The sequence below is a fragment of the Anabrus simplex genome, chromosome 1 (genome assembly GCF_040414725.1).
Source record: "Anabrus simplex isolate iqAnaSimp1 chromosome 1, ASM4041472v1, whole genome shotgun sequence".
Lineage (NCBI taxonomy): Eukaryota > Metazoa > Arthropoda > Insecta > Orthoptera > Tettigoniidae > Anabrus > Anabrus simplex.
The window spans coordinates 1,634,812,587-1,634,825,919 of NC_090265.1; the positions used below are offsets into that span (position 1 = coordinate 1,634,812,587).

General features: G+C 38.3%; 1 protein-coding gene across 1 annotated transcript in view; it reads right to left on the reverse strand.

Annotated features, from left to right (window-relative positions):
- The window catches only part of LOC136881324 (ATP-binding cassette sub-family C member 12), a 171,790-nt gene that overhangs the window by 119,755 nt on the left and 38,702 nt on the right, over positions 1 to 13,333 (reverse strand). Inside the window, exons 3-4 of the mRNA XM_067154145.2 lie at positions 7,724 to 7,867; positions 7,481 to 7,639 (exon numbers count right to left, since the gene is read on the reverse strand). Coding sequence (XP_067010246.2) covers positions 7,481 to 7,639; positions 7,724 to 7,867 — 303 coding nt within the window. The remainder of the gene's footprint in view (positions 1 to 7,480; positions 7,640 to 7,723; positions 7,868 to 13,333) is intronic.

Below are 13,333 nucleotides of genomic sequence, written 5' to 3' on the forward strand. Positions count from 1 at the left end.
GATTGCTAATCCATCAGTTAAGATAAATAATTAGAAGGTTTTTGGAAGTTAAGGTTATCAATAAATTATGAAATACACTTTGAAGAAATAAATCAGATTTAACAATAATTGGATTTGACCGCATGTTAAAATTAACATTAACTTACGCGTACTGTGTGTAGGTGAATATATGAGTGTTGTAGATAATTATTTCTATGAATGTTCTTGCCATTTGTGATGTAAAATTTTGGTTGGATTTCTCATGTTCTGCCATGAGAAAATATCATTGCATCGTTGTACAGAATATCCAGAGTGAACACAATTTTTAATTTAAATGAAGTTAGATAGGAAATTTTGAGATCATAATAAGTAATTGATGCTATGATGAATAATAACAAAAATGTTTATGATATTCTATTTTTAAAATTTAGTCTGGCTCCATGGCTAAATGGTTAGTGCGCTGGCCATTCGTCACGGGGGTCTGGGGTTCGATTCCTGGCAAGGTCGGGAATTTTAACCATAATTGGTTAATTCCGTTGGTGCTCGGACTGGGTGTATATGTCATCTTCATCTTCATTTCAGCGTCATCATGATGCGCAGGTCGCTTGCGGGAGTCAAATCAAAAGACCTGCATCTGATGAACCGAACTTGTCCTTGGACACTCCAGGCACTAAAAGCCATACGCCATTTCTCTCTTTTAAAATTTATTTCCTGTGTCCTACCATTGCTACTGAAATCCTTTGTAAAAGAGTAGGAATAGTAAATTATAATCTTCTATGCCTCATACATTTTTATCATAGTAAAAAGGTTACCGGTCCGATACTTGAATGTATTGTCTGTGCGGGCCATGAATGGACGTCAGCATGACACATGATCCAGGGAAGTTGTGGAACAGCTTGTCTTAACAATGGTGGGGAGGAGCTGGGGAGTTGCCCTCTGATATCTATTGGTACTTGACTCACCAGTTTCTATTAAGGAGACTAAAACAGAAAATGTCAAATTTCTTTATTTATATTTGCTGTATTAAGAAACTGTATATGTATGCAGTTTTGCAAAGTGTCATATCTGATTCTTTATGTTTCATACACTTTTATTGTATGAGGAATGATTCCAGTGATATTTGCAATACCATATACAGGGGCGTAATGGGAGTGTAATGCGTCGTTGTAATCCATCTTGCAACAATAACATAAGGACTCGGCAAGTTTGAGTCCTCTAGCCTCTCACACTCCAACTCCAAGCACGTAACCTACAAGAGGTGTCCCCGTTAAGCCGAGCAACCCAGCGGAAGGTTCGGGTAACCAATCCCAGCGGGAAGCTGGGTCGGCGAGCCGATCAGTGCGGGAGGATCACTAATCCGTCAATGAAGCAGGCGTGGTGATTATGCTTCACATCCTTTAAGTCAAAAGACAATGAGTGACATTAAGGTGAAATTCCTACATTCCGGAGGTAAAATAGCCCCACAATCGGATCTCCGGGTGGGTGCTACTTTGATGTCCCGTGAAAGAGAAACAACCACAGGAAAAATCCAAACCTACCAGCTCTGCACGTACAACTGTCGTTCTCTATTAAGAATGACAGATTAGAAGAGCTCGAAGATGAACTTGGAAAGATCAACTGGAGCGTAATCGGTCTATCTGAAGTACACCGTAAAGGAGAAGGGTGTTACCTTTTGAATTCTGGTAATTTGTTCTATTACTGTGGTGAACCAAAAGGAGGGCTTAATGGAGTAGGATTCCTAATCAACCGACATCTCGTGAACAAGGTCTCTGTATTAGAAGGTACTTCAAGTAGAATTGCGCGATTAGTTCTAAAACTCTCTAAGAGATACAAAATGCACATTGTGCAAGCATATGCCCCCACATCAAGCCACTCTGACGAGGAGTTAGAATTCTTTTATGAGAGTCTACATGAAACCTGTGAGAAGGGGAGTGACTGTCACTTTCAAATAGTAATGGGTGACTTCAATGCGAAGGTTGGAACCTGTAAGACTGGTGAAACTGTTATTGGAAACTATGGGATAGACGAGAGAAATGAGAGAGGGGAGAGATTGGTCCAGTTTGCCGAGTACACCAACATGCGTATAATGAACACATTCTTTAAGAAACACCCAGGGCGTAAATGGACATGGAGAAGTCCCAATTTTGAATTCACCAACGAGATCGATTTTGTTCTCTGTAACATCCCTCAAATTATTAAAGATGTATCAGTCCTCAACAGATTCAATACTGGTAGTGACCACCGACTAGTAAGGGCTAGAGCCGAGTTAAACATTAGGGAACATCGACTTAAACTAGTGCGGGAGAAAAAGAAACAAATAAATCTTAAACATCTAGAAGAAAATAAAGAGAAATTCCATCAAGCCCTTCAACAAAGCCTACATGACACAACTGGTGAAAATCTGGCAAAAATGCTAATGGATACGGCTGAAGTAATTGGAGGGTTGAAAAAGAATAACACTCGTGATAAGAAACTCAGTGATAATACCAGGAACCTGCTAAAGAGGAGGAGAGAAATGAAAATTCAGTCTGACTGTGACAAAATACAGTACTCTGAGCTGTGCAAAACCATAAGAAAGAGAATTAAAGCCGACTTAAAGAAATTCAACGAAGATACTCTGAGAACTTGCTTATCTGAAAAAACAAGTTTGAAGTCTGCTAAAAGGAAGCTACAGATCGGGAAGAAGCAATTAATTGCACTAGATGGGGACAACGGACGAATTACTGATAGGGAAGAACTTCTTGAGTTCATCAGGAACTTTTATAGCAAGTTGTACGAGAAGGCTGATGATAACCTGTCCTTGCCTGACTTATCCAACATTTCCCAAGTCCCGGAAGTTCTCCCATCTGAGATCAGACATGCTATAAACAGTATGAAAAAAGAATCAGTCGCAGGTAGCGATAACCTTTCAGTTAGCGTTCTCAAACTTGCTGGTGATGAAACTTTAAGCCACTTGGCAAAAATATTCACGTCTTGCCTACACAATGCATTCATCCCTCCATCTTGGAACAGAGCAATGATAATTCTCCTGCACAAAAAAGGGAATATACATGACATCAGAAACTATCGTCCTATTAGCTTGCTTTCTGTCCTTTACAAGGTTTTCACCAAGGTACTGACAAATAGAATCAGTTCAACGCTTGATTTTGCCCAACCAATTGAACAAGCAGGTTTCCGCCGAGGTTTTGGAACAATCGACCATATACTCACCCTTCGTGAAGTTATCAGCAGAAGTAATGAATATCAAATGCCGCTCTGTCTAGCCTTTGTGGACTTTGAAAAGGCTTTTGACTCGGTGAGCCACGCTGCTGTTATGCAAGCCTTAGCTGAACACGGCGTCGATGCTGCCTACATAAGAGTTCTCCAGCATATCTACGAAACCTCTTCAGCCTTCGTGAACATCAATGTGCCAACCACGGATTTTCCCATTCAAAGAGGTGTTAAGCAAGGCAACCCCATATCTCCCAAGCTGTTCTCAGCCGTATTAGAAATGGCCATGTCAAAAATCAACTGGCAAAGCACAGGAATCAAAATCAATGGGAAAAGGCTGAACAATTTAAGGTTTGCAGACGACATTACACTTTTGGCCAACGACATCGATGAACTACAAACTCTAATAAATGATCTTGTCTCAGCCTGTCAAAAAGTGGGACTATCCATGAACCTTTCTAAAACCAAAGTAATGCTTAACAAGTGGGCCCCAGCAGGAAAGCTGCATGTGGGAAACACCACTTTACAACAGGTCAATGAATTTGTCTATCTTGGGCAACTTGTAAACATGAAAGGGGACTTAAGACCGGAAATCTTCCGACGTATCAAACTAGGATGGCAAGCCTACGGAAGAAATTCTTCAGTCTTCAAATCCAACATGCCACCCCACCTAAAGAAGATAGTCTTTGACCAGAGTGTTCTCCCCGTACTGACTTACGGTTGTGAAACCTGGACATTGAGCGAGTTTGTTAAGCAAAAACTCAGAACAACCCAAAGAGCTATGGAACGGTTCATGCTAGGCTTGACGAAGAAAGACAGGAAGAGAGCAGATTACATCAGGTCAGTCACGAAGGTCAGTGACATTTTAGAAAGGGTATTTACCCTAAAATGGCAGTGGGCAGGCCATGTTGCTTGGAGAACTGATGGTAGGTGGACAAAGCTTGTGCTTGAGTGGTGTCCGAAAGATCATCTCAGACCAAGGGGAAGACCACCGGACAGATGGGATAAAGACATCCGGAAGATTACTGGGATCAATTGGCAGAACATCGCTCAAGACCGTCCCAGATGGAGAGACCTCATGAAAACCTACCTTGCTTTGGACTTAAAGAGGCCACATCGTAAAAACGATTGAATATGGCTGATAGTGATAGTGATAGTGATACATGCAAATAATCCGCACATATTTTTTCCGCAATTTATCAAAGAAAACTTGGGTGTGTGCATTATTTGAAATAAGGTTGGTACTGTTTCACTTCAAAGAAACAAATAATAACTGCTGGGCATTTCGCACAAAATGTTCCATACAGCTAATACCAGACAGCACACTCATTATGTCAACTCATAGGTGAAATGAATCAGTTATTACAAAAATCAGGTGAAGGTAAGCAAACTGCAGACAATTCTGATCAACAGATTGCCAACCTAACAGCATGTAACAATAATTATAATGCATTTCTTAAAACAAATTTTTATTTTACTGTATTCAGTTTTGGAGTATATCATTATGTACGATTAATTTCTTGTAAATAAAACAGAAATTAAATCGATTTTTAAAAATTTTCTCCTAATATTAGGATGTGCAGATTATTTGCATATATATGGTATCTCCAGAAATAACAGGGCTAACAAGTCTGCAAAGAGAATTATAGAAGATTCAACGGCCAATCTTTTATATCCAAAACACTTTTATCACAGTAATAATAGAGTAATTTTTCCTGCCTAGTCCATCGACGGTGACCATCAATGATGTGGGAATAACTGATCTTTCGTCTTTCGTCTAGTTCAATTACCTTTATTTTTGTCAGTGAGCTCTCATGATCTACCCTATCAAAAGCCTTGGATAGTTCGATGGTGATGCAGTCCATTTGACCTTCTTATATGCTATGCTTCAACAGGATACTCAGAATTGTCCAATCAAGCAGCTGCTATGTTGCCGTGTTATCCCACCCACTCAATGCATTGCACTCAATGGAAAATTTCACTGTGTTAAATATCACTTATGCCAGTAATTTTTCCTGCCTAGTCCATCGACGGTGACCATCAATGATATGGGAATAACTGATCAGTTGCCATGGTAACAAATGAACTGGTACCAGTGATGGTAGTTGTTGTGACTGTTTTTATAAGCTTCATACCTCCACAACCTTTAGCCTCTATTGATTAGAAAGATAAACAAAAGATATCGAAATTAGAAGAAAATCGTGAAGGAACAATCATTTGAAGAATGAGGGAAAAGGTCATGATAATGCAGAGAAAAGCATCAACCAATCAACGATATACATTTAGGGCTGTAGCCCAGGTGGCAGATTCCCTATCAATTGTTTACCTAACTTTTTTTTTTTAGACATTTTCAAAGAACTTGGAAATTTATCACACAATTTCCTTGACAATTTATTCCAATCCCTTACTCCTCATCCTATAAATGAATATTTGCCCCAATATATCCTTTTGAATTCCATATTTAACTTCATATAATGATCTTTCCTAGTTTTAAAAGCTTCACTCAAGCTTATTCGTCTTCTTGTGTGATACCACGCCAACTCTCCACTGACGGCTCGAAACATACCACATATTACAAACCATTATTCTCGTCTTTTAGACGAACATTTTAATTTTCAAAGTGATTTTAGTATGTGCACATATGTTTTATCTATCTTTGTACTGTAAATATAATGTATCCACAGTTTCAATACTATTAAGAGTTCATCAATCCAGTTTATGTAATTTTGATAAAGTCCTCAGACCAAAGTTTGTTTTTGATTGAATAAGGCTGATGATGTCCAATAAAAGAGGGGCGAAACATGTACCTTAAAATCTGGTAGTTCCTATGTTCACTTGACCACGCAACAGTGGAGTGAATTGCATTGAATAGGTGGTGTAATAAAATACTCCTTGTGTAAACTTGGTGATACATACCACATAGTCGAGGATTTCATCTGCTTTCTCCCAAGTCTTCCTAGCCCAAAATTTGCAACATTTTCCTTACACTACTCCTTTGTCGGAAATCATCCAGAACAAATCATGCTGCTTTCCTTTGAATTTTTTCCAGTTCTCTTATCAAGTAGTCATGGTGGGAGTCCCATACACTGGAACCATACTCTAACTGCCCTTTCTTTTACACTCTTACTACAACCCCTAAACCAGGTGAAGAGATCTTAACATTTGTTAATAACCTCATTAATATGATTACCCCAATGAAGATCATTCCTTATATTAACATCATGAGGTACCCCATCAACACAAAAATTAAATCTGAAGAGGACTTTTCCTCTTGGTGAAACTTACAATTTGACTTTTCATCCCATTTACATTCATACCATTATCTGCTGTCCATCTCAAAACCATTTACGACTCTATACAGAATAACATCATCTGCAAATAGCCTTATCTGTGATTCCAGTTATTTACTTATGTCATTTATATATACAAAGAAAACATAAAGGTCCAATAATACTGCCCTGTGGGACCACCACTCTTAATCATTACAGGATCGGATAACGCTACACCTACTCTAACTCACTGAGTTCTATTTTCTGGAAATGAAGCCACCCATTCAACCACTCTTTCGTCTAGTTCAATTACCTTTATTTTTGTCAGTGAGCTCTCATGATCTATCCTATCAAAAGCCTTGGATAGTTCGATGGTGATGCAGTCCATTTGACCTTCTTATATGCTATGCTTCAACAGGATACTCAGAATTGTCCAATCAAGCAGCTGCTATGTTGCCGTGTTATCCCACCCACTCAATGCATTGCGCTCAATGGAAAATTTCACTGTGTTAAATATCACTTATGCCAGGCCAAAATATTTTTACTTCATAAAAATGGCTGCAGCGGAAACAGCTTTCTACTCAACACAGACTATAGGCCACAAATGCCCTAGTAGTGCTGAGCCAGAAGAAAACAAAATGTGATGGCCTGCAATGTCCTTAGCCTCTAAAAGTCATCAATTGTAATTTTATATTGACTGTCTATTTCTGTTAATTGAGTTGTTCTCTGTGCATTCTTCTGCCACTCATCTCTACTACTGCTGCAGTTACAAAAGTGAACCTGTCAATGATAAATACTCAGCAGCTAGTAAAATATAATAATTTCTACCAGATGATATATCTATAAATGTTTCAGTCTGTAATAGCTGCTTTGCTATTTAAAAAATTCTTTCATGTAAGTTATTTACTTGAGAACAACCACAACTACCAGATTGTTACTGTACATGCCTGGAGGCCGCTTGTTCTAAATAATGAAGTTAGAGATGTATGCTTCTCAGTTTTATCACAATGCAAGATACTTACCGTTGTCCATTTATATCTGAAGAATCTGTTGAGGCACCAATGACTATTTCTTGCTCACTGAATGAAGGATTCCAAGATTTATGGAGAAAGGTTGTCATCCAGGTGCAAGTAATATATGAAAATAACCCCAATTTATCCAGGGGGACTTCATAAACTGCCCTTGAATGATTAAGAAAGGAAACATTATTATACATGTCATTGGTACTTTTAATACTGAAGTATAAGAATAACACTCTTTCTTACCTCTTTGTTTTCCTGAAGGGAATGAGTGTCCGCCATGCTGCTCGATATTTTCCACTTTTCTTAGGAATGTAGTGTATGGAAGGTGAAGTAGTAGGAAGATGAATACCAACATGATGAGATGTTGATGGTAAAGCATCTTGTGTGCTGAAGAGGGAATTTTTAGTACAGTTATTACATTGCATTACATTACTTTTCATGTTTTTCCTGCTGAAAGGGCAATAATAATAGTAATATCTAGGATAGTACAATGAATGGGTGGCATAGAGGGAGGCAGTACAAGCAAGAAAACGAAAGAATGCTAAGATGTAAAGAAGTATTTATTCTGATTAAATGACTTATTAAACATTATACAGTAGTTTCAAATAAGACTTTCTATGAATAAGGTGCATTGTTTAGAGGAAAGGAACAAAGCTGAACAAATATGTGTATAGCCCAAAAGGAGATCAAGGAAAGAAGGTGGAAATAAGTCCCATAAGCAATAAAGCTGTTTTGACCATACACGAATGACATTTATAATTAAACACGAACAGCTTGCTTACACAAACACTGTATTGAAAAGTGTCTCGTGATACACTGACATAAAGCAACCTCTACAAAGAATAACACAATTTCTATATAAATGCTGTGGTCGACATGCGCGCATTCTACTGGGATATAACAGTCTCCCACGCTTAATTTTTGAAGAAGAGAATTTGGTGATCATTTAAGTAACATAGTCCTTAAGGTACTGCGGCGGACGGCGTGTCCTATCTGGTCGGCAGGTTAGGTTTGGGGGTGGAGGTCCGTTTTCTTCTGCTTCAAGTCTTCGATTTTGCATGTCTTCTTCTGCCTCGAGTCCTTGATTACTCCCAGGGATTGGCTCATTCATCCAGTCAGTGAAGATGAAAAGTTGTTTATATTCAGGATGTTGTTCTTGTTGACTTGGGCCTAATTGCTGATCAGTGATTATACCCATCTTCTTCGGAACCTCCGTTCTAAGTATTTGGTCAATATGTCTCTTGAGGCTATAACCATCGTCTAGCTGAATCTGGTAATGTAAATGACCGAACTTTCCAATGACTACTCCATACTTCCATGACATTTTATTCCCTTCATAGAATTTCACTTGGACTCTGTCTCCCACGCTTAGATTGCGATGTCCATGAGTCGCCTCTTGATTTCCTTCCTGTTTGATTGGGCGAATAACGTCTAATTTGATCCGTAATGGTCTGTTCAGGTACAGTTCAGCTGGTGATTTTCCACACTCTAGAGGGGTGGCACGATATTTCAGAAGGATCTCTTGCACTTTTCTGGATATAGACAAGGGCTCATTCGACATAGCTTTTAGTCGACGTTTTAGTGTCTGGACGTTTCGTTCAGCCATTCCATTAGTTGCAGGATGTCCAGGAGCTGTGAATTTTTGGAATATACCGTGTTCCCTACAGAGCGATTTGAATAGGTCACTTACAAATATTGTAGCGTTATCAGAGACTATCGCTATTGGGAATCCATGAAATGAAAATATTTCTCTTAATAGCTCAATTGTCTTCACAGATGTTGGAGCTTCTCGAATTACGAATTACTTTGATTTCTGCCCACCTGGATTTTGCATCAACAATTAGAAGGAAGTAGAAACCTTGAAATGGACCCGCATAATCCATGTGGACGCGGCTCCAGTTGTCTGTAGGGACGTCCCAATGGTGAATTGGGGCTTTCGCTGGAGAGGATCGAATGTCGGCGCAGGCCTGACAAGATTTTACCATTTTTTTCAATATCCTTATCAATATTCTTCCAGTAGCAATAACGCCTTGCTAATTGTTTCATTTTTGTAATCCCTATGTGTGTGCTATGTAATTCCTTCAGGACTAATGGCTGGAGTTTTGACGGAATGACGACTCTTTGACCCTTGAATAAGATTCCATCATCTTAAAAGGGTCCTTTCGTTTCGTGATGCTTTTCAAAAAATTAGGGGTTAAATTCTGTGTAATGCACTGTTTGATAAATGCTATATCCTTGCCTATTTTCCCAATATTGATTTTTAAGCCCAAGTAATGATAGGCTACCGACTTTGCCTGGTTGGCTGCTTCATTTAAATCTAAGAATTTCATTTTTGTCCGTATTGAACTGAGAATGGAAGATAGGAAACTTAAAAGGGTCCACCTTTTCAATCTTCCATTCTTAATTCAATATGGACAAAAATGAAATTCTTAGATTTAAATTCCATCATCTAGCGTGAATTCATTGTCTATGGATTCAGATGACATGAGCTCTGCTTTGATTTTTGATAACAATTCATTGTGTTCTGTTGAAATTCGAATACTGTCAGGATTTAATTCCGTGGTTGCTATTTCAGCGATGGTTGAATAACAGAGTTGATGAACTTCGTCATTGAAGACTATATCCTTTGAAATGTGTGACTGAGTGATCGCTGCTCTTGACAAGCAGTCAACGTTGGTATGTTCTGAACCTTTTTTATATTCAACTTCATAGTCAAATCCCAAAAGAAATGAAGCATATCTTAATAATCTAGCAGAAGTCATAGCTGGTAATCTTGAATTCTGATGGAAGATTCTGGTAAGTGGGCTATTGTATGTTATCAACTTAAACTTGCGTCCAAATAGATACATATAAAAATAGTTGACAGCGAACATAATTGCTAGAGCCTCACGATCCAGCTGGTTGTAGTTACGTTCAGCTGAAGACAAGGACCTTGAAGCAAATGCGATAGGCTTTTCAACATCATCAACAATGTGTGACAGGACTCCAGCAATACCTGTTGGACTGGCGTCACAAGCTAGAACCAGTGGTAGATCTGCATTATAAGATATCAGCACTCGATCACTTGCAATCTCGTCCTTTAGTCTGGCAAATGCTGATTCACAAGAACTAGTCTAATGAAACTTCTTATTCTTGAGGAGAAGCTGCCTCAAGGGGTAGGTCATAGTTGAAGTATTTGGAATGAATCTTGAATAATATGTTATCATTCCAAGAAATCTTCGAACATTGTCTGTATTGACCGGACGAGGCATTTCAAGTATTGCTTTAACTTTGGCTGGTGACTTCATGATTTTATTATATTCAATAACATGGCCCAGATATTCGATGCTGGTTTCAAAGAAAGCACACTTCCTTTGATTTAGATGTAAGTCGAATTCTTTGAGCCTTTGAAGGCAGGCAAATAGGTTTTGTTGACATTCTGTTTTTGTAAAACCATGAATAATAATGTCATCAAAATATGAATGAGTTTTTGATAGTCCAGATAAAACTTGATCTATGATTCTATTAAATTTGGACGGAGCTGTTTTTATACCAAAGGAAAGACGATGCATGCGATATGTACCTCGATGTGTTGATATGGTTTGGATCTTGCTGCTCTCATCATCAACCTGGAGATGAAGATATCCTTTATATATGTCCAGGCGGCAAAAGTACCTCGAGTTCTTCAAGCTATTTAGGATGTCATCCACTTTCCAAATTGGGTAGTTTGCTGCTATTAATTTGTCATTGACGCCTATCTTGTAATCAACGCAAAGTTGAACTCCGCCATCGGACTTTGGAATCACTACTAGTGGCAAACCCCAATCACTGTAATTGATTTTTGAGATTATCCCACCTGCTTCTAAATCATCTAATTCTTTTTCTACTTTCTCCCGTAAGGCATATGGAACATCACGTTCTTTATGAAAGACTGGCTTGGCATCCTTTCGGAGCTGAAGAGACACTTTCAAATTTGGCACACACCCTACCTTTTCTTCAAAAATTTCTGGAAATCTCTTGATTATCTCAGTAATACTACCGATTGACTGTATATCGATATGACTAGTATTTGATTCCGTTTCACAGTCAATTTCTTGAAGATTAATACCAAGGTGACGGATCCAGACACGCCCCAGAAGCGGTTCGAAGTCGTCTGGTACTACATATAACTCTTCAGATGAAGTTCTATTCTGATAAGAAACAGTAACATTAACCTTGCCATCAGGTAAAAACACATTCTTAGTATAAGAACGAAAGGCAACATCTGCTTTCTGGAGTTGTACATGTAAGTCAAGCGCTTTGAAACTAGAACGTGATAGCAAGGTAAAACCGGCTCCAGAATCTACTTCAAATCTCTGGGGTATTCCTTCTATAAGAACTGTAGCATAAAATTTCTTCGCATTTGGATATTCGTGATATTGAAAAATGTCTATTATATGGCTAACACCGAATGTTTGAGTAATATCTTCTTCCTGAAGAAAATGAGAGTCGATTTTGGAATTCCTTCTTGTTGCTAACAAAGTATGTATACACACTTTCTGAATGTGGCCAAATTTCCCACATGAACTGCATTTCAGATTGTTAAAATCAGTCCTACAGTCCTTCGCTAGATGATTGTCTCTACCACAACGTAAACACATATTTTGAATTCCCAATTCCTTGTAGTCAGTTTTTGATCTGGCCTTGTTTACCGGTGTTGCTTGGCTTTGATCATCATGAGATATGTCCTGCCTTGATTTATGATTGATTTTTTGAACAGAATCATTATAAGTACCCTTGTAAACAGCTGATGGTGATAGTTCCTTGCTGTCTAACTTACATGTTTCAAGAGCGATAGCTTTTGTTACGATTTCGTTAAATTCTTGAACATTTGCCTGCAGTAATTGTTCACGAATTGAACTGTCATAAATTCCCCGAATGAACTGTGCTCTTAGAAATACATCTGCAATGCTTACCTTACATTCACATGTAGAATTGAAGTCGCAGTCAATTGTAGCACGCCTTAATGTAGCAACATAGTCAGCAATAGGTTAATTTTCAAGCTGGTAAGTGGATAAAAACCTATGTTGGGCTACCAGAACATTCTTCTTAGGACAAAGATGCTTTTCTAGGGTTTCAATTAAATTGTCATAATCGAAATCACTAGGTGTTTTTGGTGCCACTAATGCAGATAATATGTTATAACTCGTGGATCCAATCGAATTAAGTAACATCTGAGCGGCGTATTTCTTGTTGGTGAACACATTTTTCAATTGTAGATAGTTTTCAAAACGTTACCGGTAATTTCGAAAGTTCTCTGCTTGTGGGTTGAAACATTCGAAGGGTGGAATTAGAAATGTATTGGAATTAATAATAGGTTGAGTAGATTGAACTGGTGCTTGAGTTTTCAGTTGATCTAAGAGTGCCTGTTGATTGGCATGCATTGCTGCCAAAAATTGCTTAAACTGGTCTGCATCCATGGAGAAATGTTTGAGTTATGTCTGCCACAAAAATAATTGAAGGTTAGGAATATGACATTTATGTAGTTGAGGTTATATACGTAACACAACAGTCTTATTCCCGTTCAGTCACTAATCGCAGAACATATTTGTATTCAGGCACAATATTATCATTTTCTTCTGACGTTTTGAAAGTTTTCCTCGTCACCAATTGTTATGACCATACACGAATGACATTTATAATTAAACACGAACAGCTTGCTTACACAAACACTGTATTGAAAAGTGTCTCATGATACACTGACATAAAGCAACCTCTACAAAGAATAACACAGTTTCTATATAAATGCTGTGGTCGACATGCGCGCATTCTACTGGGATATAACAAAAGCTATCAACATCACTCATTTAAATGACAAATACATGTGAGCTAAGG